Here is a 12,117-nt window from a genome sequence, read left to right as displayed (position 1 = left end):
GTTTAGCTCGTTTCCTCGTCATAGGACAGACTACCTGGGTACAGTAAGACATATCCTGCTCTGAGGAGAGGAATATACCTGGCTTTGTGGCCTTGGCTTATAAACCCGCCATGTTTTTTTCTCCTTTCTAGGGCCTGATAACAATGCCGCTCTATATCAACAACCAATCAGTGAGCCCACGAGCTCCATGCCACCCCAGACATTTATACCCCCAGCCATTCTGGCGCCCTCTGTACCTGGACATGGGTTTGTACCGGTTGGCAGTGAACAGGTGCCCTCGTATATTCCTGCTCCAATGGAATCTGTATCAACGTTTCTTCAGTCTGCGGAATACTCTCCTCCTGAGCAATGGAGACCGGATCCAGGTGAGTTCACTACATATAAGACCGCTGGATGGCACATACATGTGAATTCTTGGATATGCTATAATGTTCTGGTCAGTGGAGGTCTGACCTCTGTGGCCCCCCCGATCATAGGAATGAAGGGGCCGAGGCTTCTCCGGCCTCGCTCCTGCTGAACTAGCACTGCGGCTCCTTCCCTCTGACTATCGGTGGGGGTCACTGCACTCAAAAACCCGCGGATATAGAATTGATGGAAAATCCTAGCAATATGCCATCACCATCATGGGAATACGGCCTTAGCCCAGCCCCGTGCGGTCTGTAAGTTTAGTATATTCCAAAATGGACCCATACGGTATTGTCAGGAAGCGGCCTTATATTCTGACAGTCGGTGCCATCATTGTTGTAGGGCACGAGCAGGTGAGGACAAGTACCGTGATGTGCAGCACAATGTTACAGCAGTCGGGAGGATTTCTTACATGGGAGATTGCGCCGTTCGTTGTAGACGACGTCGTACGAGCCGCATCGGGTAGAGGGGAATCTTCTCATCCGGGGGTCACTCCTTTCTCCTATTTTTCTGGCTCACAAGATGAAGCGTAATTCATGGTCTTCGTTTCCATTATGTCTTCAGCATTACAAAGACCCCCAACAAACTCACCCACCAAAACCACCTTCCATGACTCTGGATTTGACTTCTATGGTGAAATGGAAAGAATGGTATGTGTTCGTTTACTTGGCACTGAATAAACCTCCAACTTGCAGAATTAATGAATAATCTTCGTCACTTGTTACTTGAACGCTCAGGGTAAGTTCACACGCTGCAGCCATTCCTGTGACTGGGTTTGTAGGCGCTCGTGCACACGCTGCAGCAGTTCCTGTGACTGGGTTTGTAGGCGCTCGTGCACACGCTGCAGCAGTTCCTGTGACTGGGTTTGTAGGCGCTCGTGCACACGCTGCAGCAGTTCCTGTGACTGGGTTTGTAGGCGCTCGTGCACACGCTGCAGCAGTTCCTGTGACTGGGTTTGTAGGCGCTCGTGCACACGCTGCAGCAGTTCCTGTGACTGGGTTTGTAGGCGCTCGTGCACACGCTGCAGCAGTTCCTGTGACTGGGTTTGTAGGCGCTCGTTCACACGCTGCAGCCGTTCCTGTGACTGGGTTTGTAGGCGCTCGTGCACACGCAGCAGTTCCTGTGACTGGGTTTGTAGGCGCTCGTGCACACGCTGCAGCAGTTCCTGTGACTGGGTTTGTAGGCGCTCGTGCACACGCTGCAGCAGTTCCTGTGACTGGGTTTGTAGGCGCTCGTTCACACGCTGCAGCAGTTCCTGTGACTGGGTTTGTAGGCGCTCGTTCACACGCTGCAGCAGTTCCTGTGACTGGGTTTGTAGGCGCTCGTGCACACGCTGCAGCAGTTCCTGTGACTGGGTTTGTAGGCGCTCGTGCACACGCTGCAGCAGTTCCTGTGACTGGGTTTGTAGGCGCTCGTGCACACGCTGCAGCAGTTCCTGTGACTGGGTTTGTAGGCGCTCGTGCACACGCTGCAGCAACGACCACGTTCAGATGCATAGAACAGATTTTCTGTTTTAAAGATAATTCTGCCGCAAACTTCCTGTGTGTGAACGAAGCCGAGTAGTTTGAGGCTTAATGCCGCAAGTGTGAACGTTCCCTGCGATGCGGGAGATTATTAACCATTGCTTCTCTCTCAGGCTCCGGGGCAGAGATCCAGAACAGTCTCTCAGTCGTCGTCTCATATGGTGAGCTGCGTCCTTATCTCTGTAGATTTCCCTCCTGCACTCGGGATCCTTCTCCTCTTACACGTCATTATCTGTTCTTTATACGCAGAGACGGACCCGGACTACTTCTGAATCCTCCGCCCACTCAGTAGCGTCCACCAGGCGGAGTTCTATCGGGTTGCAGCCTTCACCACCGCCTATCCCTGAAATGCATAAACCTGAGCCCAAGAAACACCCCAAGGCCAATGCTTTATCCCACGGGGTAAGTGTCTCCTGCTGCGGCCAGACCTTAATATAAAGTATCTAAGTATATTCGTGCCGTTACATCACTGAGCAGAGTTCTAGCGACCCTTTTATATCTGCGTGTAGAGCGGGGGTGGGGAATCTTTTTTCTGCCAAGGGTCGTTTGGATATTTAGAACCTCATTCGCAGCCGTACAAAATGATCAAATTTTTTTCCTGCTATATTTGGTCAAACATTTAATGATCTCCCCCCTGATGTGATGTCTGGAGCGGCTTCTCTGTGGTGCGACGGGTGATGTTCTCCGGTATTGATGATGATGATGATGATGCGTCGGTCAGTCTGGAGCGGCTTCTCTGTGGTGCGGCGAGTGATGTTCTCCGGTATTGATGATGATGATGATGATGCGTCGGTCAGTCTGGAGCGGCTTCTCTGTGGTGCGGCGAGTGATGTTCTCCGGTATTGATGATGATGATGATGATGCGTCGGTCAGTCTGGAGCGGCTTCTCTGTGGTGCGGCGGGTGATGTTCTCCGGTATTGATGATGATGCGTCGGTCAGTCTGGAGCGGCTTCTCTGTGGTGCGGCGAGTGATGTTCTCCGGTATTGATGATGATGTTGATGCGTCGGTCAGTCTGGAGCGGCTTCTCTGTGGTGCGACGGGTGATGTTCTCCGGTATTGATGATGATGATGACGATGCGTCGGTCAGTCTGGAGCGGCTTCTCTGTGGTGCGGCGGGTGATGTTCTCCGGTATTGATGATGATGATGACGATGCGTCGGTCAGTCTGGAGCGGCTTCTCTGTGGTGCGGCGGGTGATGTTCTCCGGTATTGATGATGATGATGACGATGCGTCGGTCAGTCTGGAGCGGCTTCTCTGTGGTGCGGCGGGTGATGTTCTCCGGTATTGATGATGATGATGACGATGCGTCGGTCAGTCTGGAGCGGCTTCTCTGTGGTGCGGCGGGTGATGTTCTCCGGTATTGATGATGATGCGTCGGTCAGTCTGGAGCGGCTTCTCTGTGGTGCGGCGGGTGATGTTCTCCGGTATTGATGATGATGCGTCGGTCAGTCTGGAGCGGCTTCTCTGTGGTGCGGCGGGTGATGTTCTCCGGTATTGATGATGATGTGTCGGTCAGTCTGGAGCGGCTTCTCTGTGGTGCGGCGGGTGATGTTCTCCGGTATTGATGATGATGATGATGCGTCGGTCAGTCTGGAGCGGCTTCTCTGTGGTGCGGCGGGTGATGTTCTCCGGTATTGATGATGATGTTGATGCGTCGGTCAGTCTGGAACTGCTTTTCTTTGGTGCGGTGCGTTAGGTTTGCCGGTATTGATGTTGCGTCGGCCGGTCTGGAACAGTCAACTCTTTGGTAAGTTTTGAAAAGAACTCGCAGCAGAAAGTTGTTCCGACTTAAAGGAGTTTCCCATCCAAGACATGTATGACGTTTCCGCAGGAGATGTCATAAATGTCAGATGGAGGTTCCACCTCTGGGACCCGCACTTCTCTCTGGAACAGGGACCCCTTTCTACTTCCGGCTGATTTCCGTCCATGAAGACGAGAACCGTGTAGCGCTCTGAGCTACGCTGTTTGTCATTCCCATAATAGTAATGGAAGCAGCGCAGCGTGCGCGTTACACGGTTTCCTTTTTATGGTCTGAATTCACCTGCATCAGCCGCAACACAGAGCAGATGAACGGGGTTCAGGGGACCCGCGTACACCTGACATTTGACATCCTGTATAAGTGCGTTCTGTGATGCGAGTGGACCAGTCCTGTCGCTGACGTGAGGTCCTATGACCGGACTGGTCCCCTCTCGGGCCGGCACGCACCGACCTCACTCAGACCGCCTCTGCCACACTTGGCTCCCCTCTCCTGCTCCTCAATGTAGGGTGGACGGAGCCAAGTAGTGAATGACTTGGCGGCAGCGCGGTTCAAGTGATGTCCGGCTAACCTAAACCATCTCACGGGCCGGACGTTCCCCACCCCTGATGTAGAGGATCACCTGTATGGAAATATTCTAATACACTATTAGAGGGAGTACGCCACCCGACACGGCCGTCTCCCCGTCTTATAAACTGCACCCTGGTGTAAAGGTGAACCATGCGCCCGAGAGTTGCTGCATTAGTAATGTCCCCTGTACTAGTGAAGTATACCCGCACTACCCGGTCATAAGCTTACCCAACCAGAACTGACGGGCAGCCGCATTGACAGCGGGGGGATGTGGGGGTTCTGGAGGTGTCACAGTCGTCTCTGTAGGTCCATGTTTATTATTCTCTGTACCTTGTGTCTCCTTAATCCGTTTTCAGGGCGGTAGAAGTTGGTTTGGCTGGCTGATGGGAAAAGGAAAGAACGAAGCTCACCTGCCGGATGACCGCAATAAATCTGTAAGGATCTCGGCCATGAGCAGCTTGTACTCGGGTCGTCTCTGCCTCCTCGACCTGGTTACTGTAAAATATTAGACTTGTCCATTTACTTGGAAAGCTGGGCGACGGCCTCCATGTCCACCATACCGTCAGTCTTCCTATGTCTCTTGCGCCAGGGCCACACGGAGACTTCTTGTAGCGCTAGTGACTGATTTTTAAATATAGAAAGGGAGAGAGAAACTCCAGCTCACCGGTGTGCGTCTCCTAGGCAGCGTCAATCGGATCCCCGCGACGGCCCGCGGTGTGAAACAGCAATTGTAGAAAAGACTTGATCCAGCGCTGATAATGAATTAAAAGGGAAAACGAGGTCCCATGTTTATTGGAAAAAAGAATAAAACAGAAGGGAGACGCAGTCCCAAGGTATGAGTAGTCAGGGCTTGAACCTGAGCCTACGCGTTTCGAACGCAGTCTGCGTTCTTAGTCATGGCATTAGTCATGGCATTTTTGCCATGACTAAGAACGCAGACTGCGTTCGAAACGCGTAGGCTCAGGTTCAAGCCCTGACTACTCATACCTTGGGACTGCGTCTCCCTTCTGTTTTATTCTTTTTTCCAATAAACATGGGACCTCGTTTTCCCTTTTAATTCATTATCAGCGCTGGATCAAGTCTTTTCTACAATGACTGATTTTTAACTCTTGAGTGACAGCTGCAGTCCACAAGATTACATGTAACTCAATGGGTTCCCGTGGACTGCCGCTCGATGGTTAAAAATCAACCAGTAGCGCTACAAAAAGTCTCCGCGTGGCCCCGGCCTCCGTGCTTGCCTGTCGCTCGCAGGCCATTGAAGCGCTGCCTGGACGGCATTACCCAGTGTGTGACACCTGTCACTTGCTGAAATGTTGTATTTGTTTGTAGATTGTGTGGGATGAGACGAGGCAGCGCTGGATTAACCAGGATGAGCCGGAGGCGGAGGATGTGAGTTTCCTGCTACCTGCGTTGGTCTCCGCCGGCCGCCCTGTGCTGGTTAAATGGCGTCATTCTATTGAATCCAATTTTTTTTAATTTGATTTTTTTTTTTCCAGAATAAACCACTACCACCTCCCCCATCCAGCATGCCCAAGAGACCACTGACTGGTCCTACTGGCCCAGGGGCATCGGGCGCTCCCCCCAATTCTTCCGTTAATGTTTTCTCCATAAAAGCAGGTACAAGTATCCCCCCCCCCCCACTCCCCACACAATAGAGGGGCAGCACAGTCTCATTCTTTCTATGGTGAAACACCTCGGGCTCCTTCAGATGAGTGTTGTCCATGTGACGGCCGTTAATTCCACAGACTCACACGGTCCTTGTTTCAACGGAGCATGTGAAGGGTCCATGAAAAAATAAACACGTCCTATTTTCCTGCGTTTTCACGGATCTAGCGTCTATGGAGGTATCCGCGATGAAGCGTCCCGTGCAGGTCCGCCGTTGCCCACACATGTGAATGAGCCCTTACTGGACGCTTTACCGACCTCCTACATCGTGCACGTCTCTGCTTTACTCATTACAGGCGCAGCACTGAGTGCCACTCACTTCTGTCTCTCATCCTCCTCCAGGTGGAGCACGGGCCCGTTATGTGGATGTGTTAAACCCAGGGGGCAACAAACCTACCAACTCTGTGCCGCCTCCAGCTGATCTGTTTGCTCCCTTGGCCCCAATGCCGATCCCTACAAATCTATTTGTTCCTAACGCAGGTATCAGACGCCGTTATTTTCAGTGAGATCGTAATTATTGTACCTCCGTGCGGACAGACGTGAGCGCTGTGGTCGTACCTAGAAGTTTCCATGCTCCATTAGTGTTTGATAGTGCAAGAGAGAGAGAGATGGGAACGTTTCTCCCAATGCCCCCAAACCTCCTCATACGGGGTATTTATGGCTTTCATGTCTGGTTTGTTTCGACAGTTCCCGAAGAGGCTCAACCCCCTGTAGGTTCTGAGGCGGAAACGTTCCATCAGTCTTATCAACCCGGGATGAATGGCTCCGCGCAGACGCAGGTGAGACGCGATGGTCACGGGTGATCTGGGGATTCGGAGGTTTAGCAGGAAGCGTTACAGAATCCTTCGAGTCTCGCTATGTATTTTAGAACAACTTGCTCTCCCCCATCCCCCGACACTTCGTAGTTATAGATTCTGTCTGTGGTCAGTTTTGAAGTTGTCCTAATATTATTGATTGATAAATCTTTTGATCATTTTTTCTTCAGTTTTTGAACGCAGCCCCCGGACTGGACCTCCCGGCAACAAATTATGAAGACTTTCCCTCCGGGGAGGTAAGATCCGAGCGATCACAATGTCATGCGCTACATCCGCCGTTTAACAGGCGTCATGTCATTGGTTTACAAGTGACTTAACATTCTCATTCATTATCTGTGATTGACGGGGGGGGACATGCGGCTGACGGTAGGGGGGCTCTCCTATATCCGGCCTCCGCATCGCCCCATTCCAATTGTAATGAGAAGGTCACCGGGATATAACTTTATATTGTATACAGATTGTTGGAGAACCCCCCCCCCCCCCCACTCCCGCCTTGGACCTTGATCCAAATCTCCCCATTGTGTCAGGGGTCCGGAGGTCTCCATATTGTCTGCCATGCTTGGTCACGTTGATGCTGCTCGGGGGCTTGTTACATACAACGCTGCAAAGTATCACCCGCAGCACCCAGATTTACCCCCTCCCCCGGCCTTGACGAGAGCGCCATCTGCTGATCATAGTTTTGTAGACGTTTTCTGTGATTTTTGCCGTATTTTGGAGGATGATTTGCATGATTATTTATCTTTTTTTTCTGTTTGTGTGGATTTTGCTTTTATGTTTTCTTTGTAGCTTTCTCGATCTAGTTCTCAGAGCTCCTTGTCTCGTGAAGTAAGCCGGCATTTCCACCAGGTATATGCAGCCGGCCGCCATCCTTTTATATAGATTATTATTTTTAAAACACTTGCACCTTCATCTTCTTCATTATTTTTTTTTGTACTAATGTCGCACTTACTTCACCCTCTCCTAACCCTGTGAAGGTGACGCTCTGCACTCAACTGCACCCGGTACTACCCACGTAATGAGCGACGCAGACGGTTCTGTAGGTCAAGTGGGGTCTGGACCTGCCGCTCACCAGCGGGATCAAGGGGGCTTAGTAAAAAATCCAAAAGTCTCTAAAGGGTCTGTCAAGTCTTCTGTAAGTAAAGCTTAAAGTGCAGCTAAAAGTGTGACATGTCAGAAGTTTAGATTGGTGGGGGTCCGAGCACTGAGACCCCCACAAATCGCTAGAAACGCTTTGTGTCTTTTCGACTTTTTCCGAAAAGCCGTTGTATCGGGGTACCCGCTCGTTTGCTTTCTATTGAGTCCGTACACGATACATTGATTTCCTGAAAAAGCAGAACAGACACGAAGCCGCTGAGCGCTCTCCCAAGCGCTTCTGCTTCTTCGTTCTAGCGATTGGTGGGGGTCTCAGTGCACGGACCCCACCAATCTAAACTTCTGACATGTTGCTGTGACATGTCGGAAGTTTGTCAAACATTTAGCTACACTTTAAGAGTTGTATATTGTAAAGTTACTTTTCTCAACCTTTTCATGTCTGCTTGCTGTCAGTGAATGCTGAAAACCTGCCCTGGTCTTGTGCTGCTCACGCAGGTACCCGACTCATTATAGTCAGAGATCCCTCGTAATGTGCCGTGGATACACAGGACTAGTGCAGGATGTGTTTTGTAGTCTCTGGGTGGAATCCAGAATGTAACTTTTCATTGACAGCAACCAGAGATCTTGAACATGTTGAGGAATTGATACCAAGTATTATGAGTGGCAGGGCTTCTCAGTACACAGTGATTAAGCTTTGTTCACAGAAGACTGGAGAATATATAGATCACATTTTGCAGTTTAGCTGCCGGGCAGACAGAGGATTTTATTGGCTGTCGCTTCAATCCGCTGCACCCCAGGAATATGTCGCACCTCGTAAATCCATTCAGACACTGAATGCCGACCACTGGTTTACTCCACGTGGATGTTATTACTTTTCTTTATTTGGTTCGTTCCTGATTCATATCTTGCCTTATACTCCAATCACATCCAAAGCTGATGACAATACAGTGCAACGCTTCATAGTAAATTCTCTGAACGCTCGATCTTACCATACATCATAGCAGAGCTCACTCTGTACAGGCACTGGGGGCAGCAGTGAGACCTGAGATACAGCCTGACGCTAGCAAGAAGTCGGCAGAATTTTGAATGCAGCTCTGGATATGACTAGAGTATAAGAGATGATTTGATTAGACATCAGTGAAGTATTTTCTTTTATCCGCTTTGCTTGGTTACACTGGTGAATGCCCTGGGGTCCCGCACGGTGACATAGAGGGTGCGTGCTCCCCCTGACCCCCGGGCTGAGCACCGTTCTGTGTTGCGCTCGTCTTAGGTTCCTGACTAATATCTTCACGCTGCGGTATGTGCATGCTGTGTAGCCGGCCTCTTACTCCTCACCCTTTGCATGGAGCGTAAGTAATAACGTGATCCTGCAGGCCGCTCGCTCTGTGGGCCCTTTCTTCACCCCTGTGGTTCCCTGACAGAATTATCCGCCGTGCTGTGAAGGAGTTTCCTGCAGAGCCACATACACAAATGACCTATAAATCCAAGCAGAATGGAGTTAGCAGCTTTCTAAAACACTTGGTTGCAATTCCTCACCATTTTTAAGATCCCTGCTTGCTGTCAGTGAATGCAAACGGATTCCTTTTATATCCAGAAACTGAAAACCTGACCTAGTCCTTCTAGCATTGATTTGTTACAATTGTATCCGGTCTACACAGTCCTCCAGACTGATACATTGTTTGTAGCTGGCACTGGATTTCATTATAACAATCCCTCTGCTGTCTCAACAGGACTAGGCCTTGACAGATTTTCTACCTCTTAAATGCAAACTAGAATGCTCCCATTCACTGACTGTAAGCAGAGATCTTGAAAATGATGAATTGAAATACAAAGTCTATTAGAAAATTAAAGAACTTTCCATTCTACATAAATTAAGCTTCATTTTGATATCTGAAAACTTCTATGAACCTCTGATTCCTGACTCCATCGCAGGCCGGCAGCTGATGCTGAGCGAACCCTAGTGAGAAGATAAGACGTGGCAGGCGCCGCTGGTTACGTGGCAGGCGCCGCTGGTTACATGGCAGGCGGCGCTGGTTATATGGCTCTGTCAGCAGACTCCTCCAGCAGCGCTGCGGTACACGCATGTGGAGCACTGACCATGTTCGTGTTGCTTCTTGCAGGCCTCCGGTAACGTGGCACCTGGCGGTGGTCCTGCTCCTCCTCCTGCGGCGGCGGTTCCGTTCTATAACCCAGCAAGTTTTGCACAAGTAAGTACAGTCCAGAAAAGCCAAATATCTCCTCTGGCTGCTTATAGAAGTCTGTGGAGAGGGACCTTCCTTCTGTTTTACATAGGTGGATCATCTGCCAGGTGAATGTCTATCATTGTGAAGGTGTGATAATGAAACGGAAGTGCAGCTCCAGCTGTGAACATCATTTAGTTCATAAATAACTTGTTTTAGTTCTCTTGTACTGATCCTAAGTTGCTGTTCTCTAGTCACATCCAGAGCTGCATTCTAGATCCATCTAATTTCCTGTAGCCTCTTATGCTGCAGGATGTCGCACCTCCCTGCTGCTCTGTTTACTACTACAGGTTTGTGTGCAAAAACACTACATCTCCAAAAATGCTAGGCAGCGAGTGCAGTCCATTATAGGATTCCAGCTAGGACTGTGCTGACCGGAGAGACTGCGTCCGGCTCAGCTTCTTCGTTGTTTTTTTTTTTAGAAGTCCGCTAGGAAAAAATGTCACGCCTGTTCACATCACCGTTCGCTTTCCGTTCCGGGGTTCAGTCGGAGGCGTCGGGTGAACCCCACAATGGAAAGTGACAGCACAGCTTCCGTTTCAGTCACTATTGATCTCAATGGTGACGGAAACATCGCTAATGGTTTCCGTTCATCACCATTCCGGCTGGTTTCCGGTTTTCCGACGGAATCAATAGCGCAGTCGACTTCTGAATAGCAGCCAGCAAAAGTGCAGCTTTGGATGTGATTAGAGTATAAGACATTCGTATCTTAGGATCAGAACAAGGATTTACAGAGCTGCTCAATATTTCTATCACATACGATGCTGAGGATCGCCGAGCCGACTTGTATAACACGGAAATCTCCCTCCTTTCCCCGCAGCCTCCTGCCTCATCAGGTGCAGCGCGTCCTGGGCGACTCGGACAACGAAAATACCCGTCTCTGAAGTAAACCCGGCGTCCGCTGCGAGGCCTCCAGAACATTTCACGACGACATGACTGACCGCTCTAGAATAAGCTTCAACTTATCGCCACAAGAAACGTAAATTTCTACAATCGGGTGATGTGGCTGCTGAGACGTCCACCGTGATTGGAGCGCTCGGACGGTGCATTAAATAACATCTCCCCCTCTGCTCCATGGGGCCCGGAACGTTCTAGAACAAATCTATGGAGATGGTAACATCGCTCCTTGTGGCCTTTTCCTTCTGTTCCATAAACGCTGCGTGGACTTTCCAGCTCTCTGATTGGCTCCATGTCTGCGCAGAATGAGCGGCGACTTTCCAGCTCTCTGATTGGCTCCATGTCTGTGCAGGTCACATGGTAAACACCATATCTGGACATATATTAGTACAGTAAAGAGACGGTTCTCTTCCCCTCCCCCCTCCAGAAAATAATATATTAAGTTAAAACTGTGACTAATTAAAGCCAGAAGATTTTATCCTGTAGTCTGAATGTAGTTGACGTCTCCCGAAGTCTTTTGTAAAATATGTCCTGGTGGGGGGAGGGGCTACAGCGACATCGTCGTCCCCCCCCCCCCCCCATCGTCTTCGTTTCCCAACTTCTCATATCTGTGATTGTTTTTTTTTTTAAGTGCAATATAATTCTCTGCTTCCTCTGATTAAAAGCGACCCCGGGGAGATGATCCGGACCGCGCCCCAGCCCCCGATCTATAATTATTATCTTTATTAAGATATTCCCGCTCTCACTGCCCCCTCCCCCGTCTTCCTGTACTTCTCGCAGGAGCGCCTTCTGACCGAGCAAACTTGAAACGCTTTTAAATGTTTTTTAAGATTATTTAAATAAAAAATGCACAGACGCTTAGATTTCACGCCGCGGAGACGGATCTCTTACTGGGGGTGGAACGTGCTGAGATTTTATCTGTGGATCTGATATAAAGTGTCGCCTCGGATCGCCGGGTGACGCTGTATCTATAGGGCCCGTTCACTGCGCTGTTCTATACCGGGGATACAGTAAGGCATTACGTATGCCCCGCAGTATACATCGCAGCTGTCCGTGTGAGGTAAACGCAAGGACATCCGACCGTATGTGAACGGAGTCTGAAATGAGCGGCAGAAAAAGTTATAAAAATAGAAAACAATTGTCACCTGTTAA

At 50.0% G+C, this 12,117-nt stretch overlaps 1 protein-coding gene across 2 annotated transcripts in view; it reads left to right on the top strand.

Moving 5' to 3' along the window:
• Positions 1–11,833, top strand: part of SEC16A (SEC16 homolog A, endoplasmic reticulum export factor) — a 32,886-nt gene extending 21,053 nt beyond the window's left edge. The window contains exons 20-32 of one of the 2 annotated variants that reach the window (XM_075834619.1): positions 132–365; positions 970–1,055; positions 2,042–2,089; positions 2,178–2,330; positions 4,613–4,690; positions 5,586–5,645; positions 5,753–5,873; positions 6,264–6,401; positions 6,609–6,700; positions 6,907–6,972; positions 7,523–7,582; positions 9,949–10,035; positions 10,889–11,833. In XM_075834619.1, the coding sequence (XP_075690734.1) occupies positions 132–365; positions 970–1,055; positions 2,042–2,089; positions 2,178–2,330; positions 4,613–4,690; positions 5,586–5,645; positions 5,753–5,873; positions 6,264–6,401; positions 6,609–6,700; positions 6,907–6,972; positions 7,523–7,582; positions 9,949–10,035; positions 10,889–10,957 (1,292 nt within the window). In that variant the 3' untranslated portion in view covers positions 10,958–11,833. The remainder of the gene's footprint in view (positions 1–131; positions 366–969; positions 1,056–2,041; positions 2,090–2,177; positions 2,331–4,612; positions 4,691–5,585; positions 5,646–5,752; positions 5,874–6,263; positions 6,402–6,608; positions 6,701–6,906; positions 6,973–7,522; positions 7,583–9,948; positions 10,036–10,888) is intronic. The other variant, XM_075834620.1, reaches the window with a different exon arrangement.
• The last annotated feature ends 284 nt before the right edge of the window (positions 11,834–12,117 follow it).

This window comes from Rhinoderma darwinii, chromosome 8, assembly GCF_050947455.1.
Source record: "Rhinoderma darwinii isolate aRhiDar2 chromosome 8, aRhiDar2.hap1, whole genome shotgun sequence".
Taxonomy (NCBI): domain Eukaryota; kingdom Metazoa; phylum Chordata; class Amphibia; order Anura; family Rhinodermatidae; genus Rhinoderma; species Rhinoderma darwinii.
Note: the sequence above shows the minus strand (reverse complement) of the source record. Positions and strands in the feature narration are given on the sequence as shown.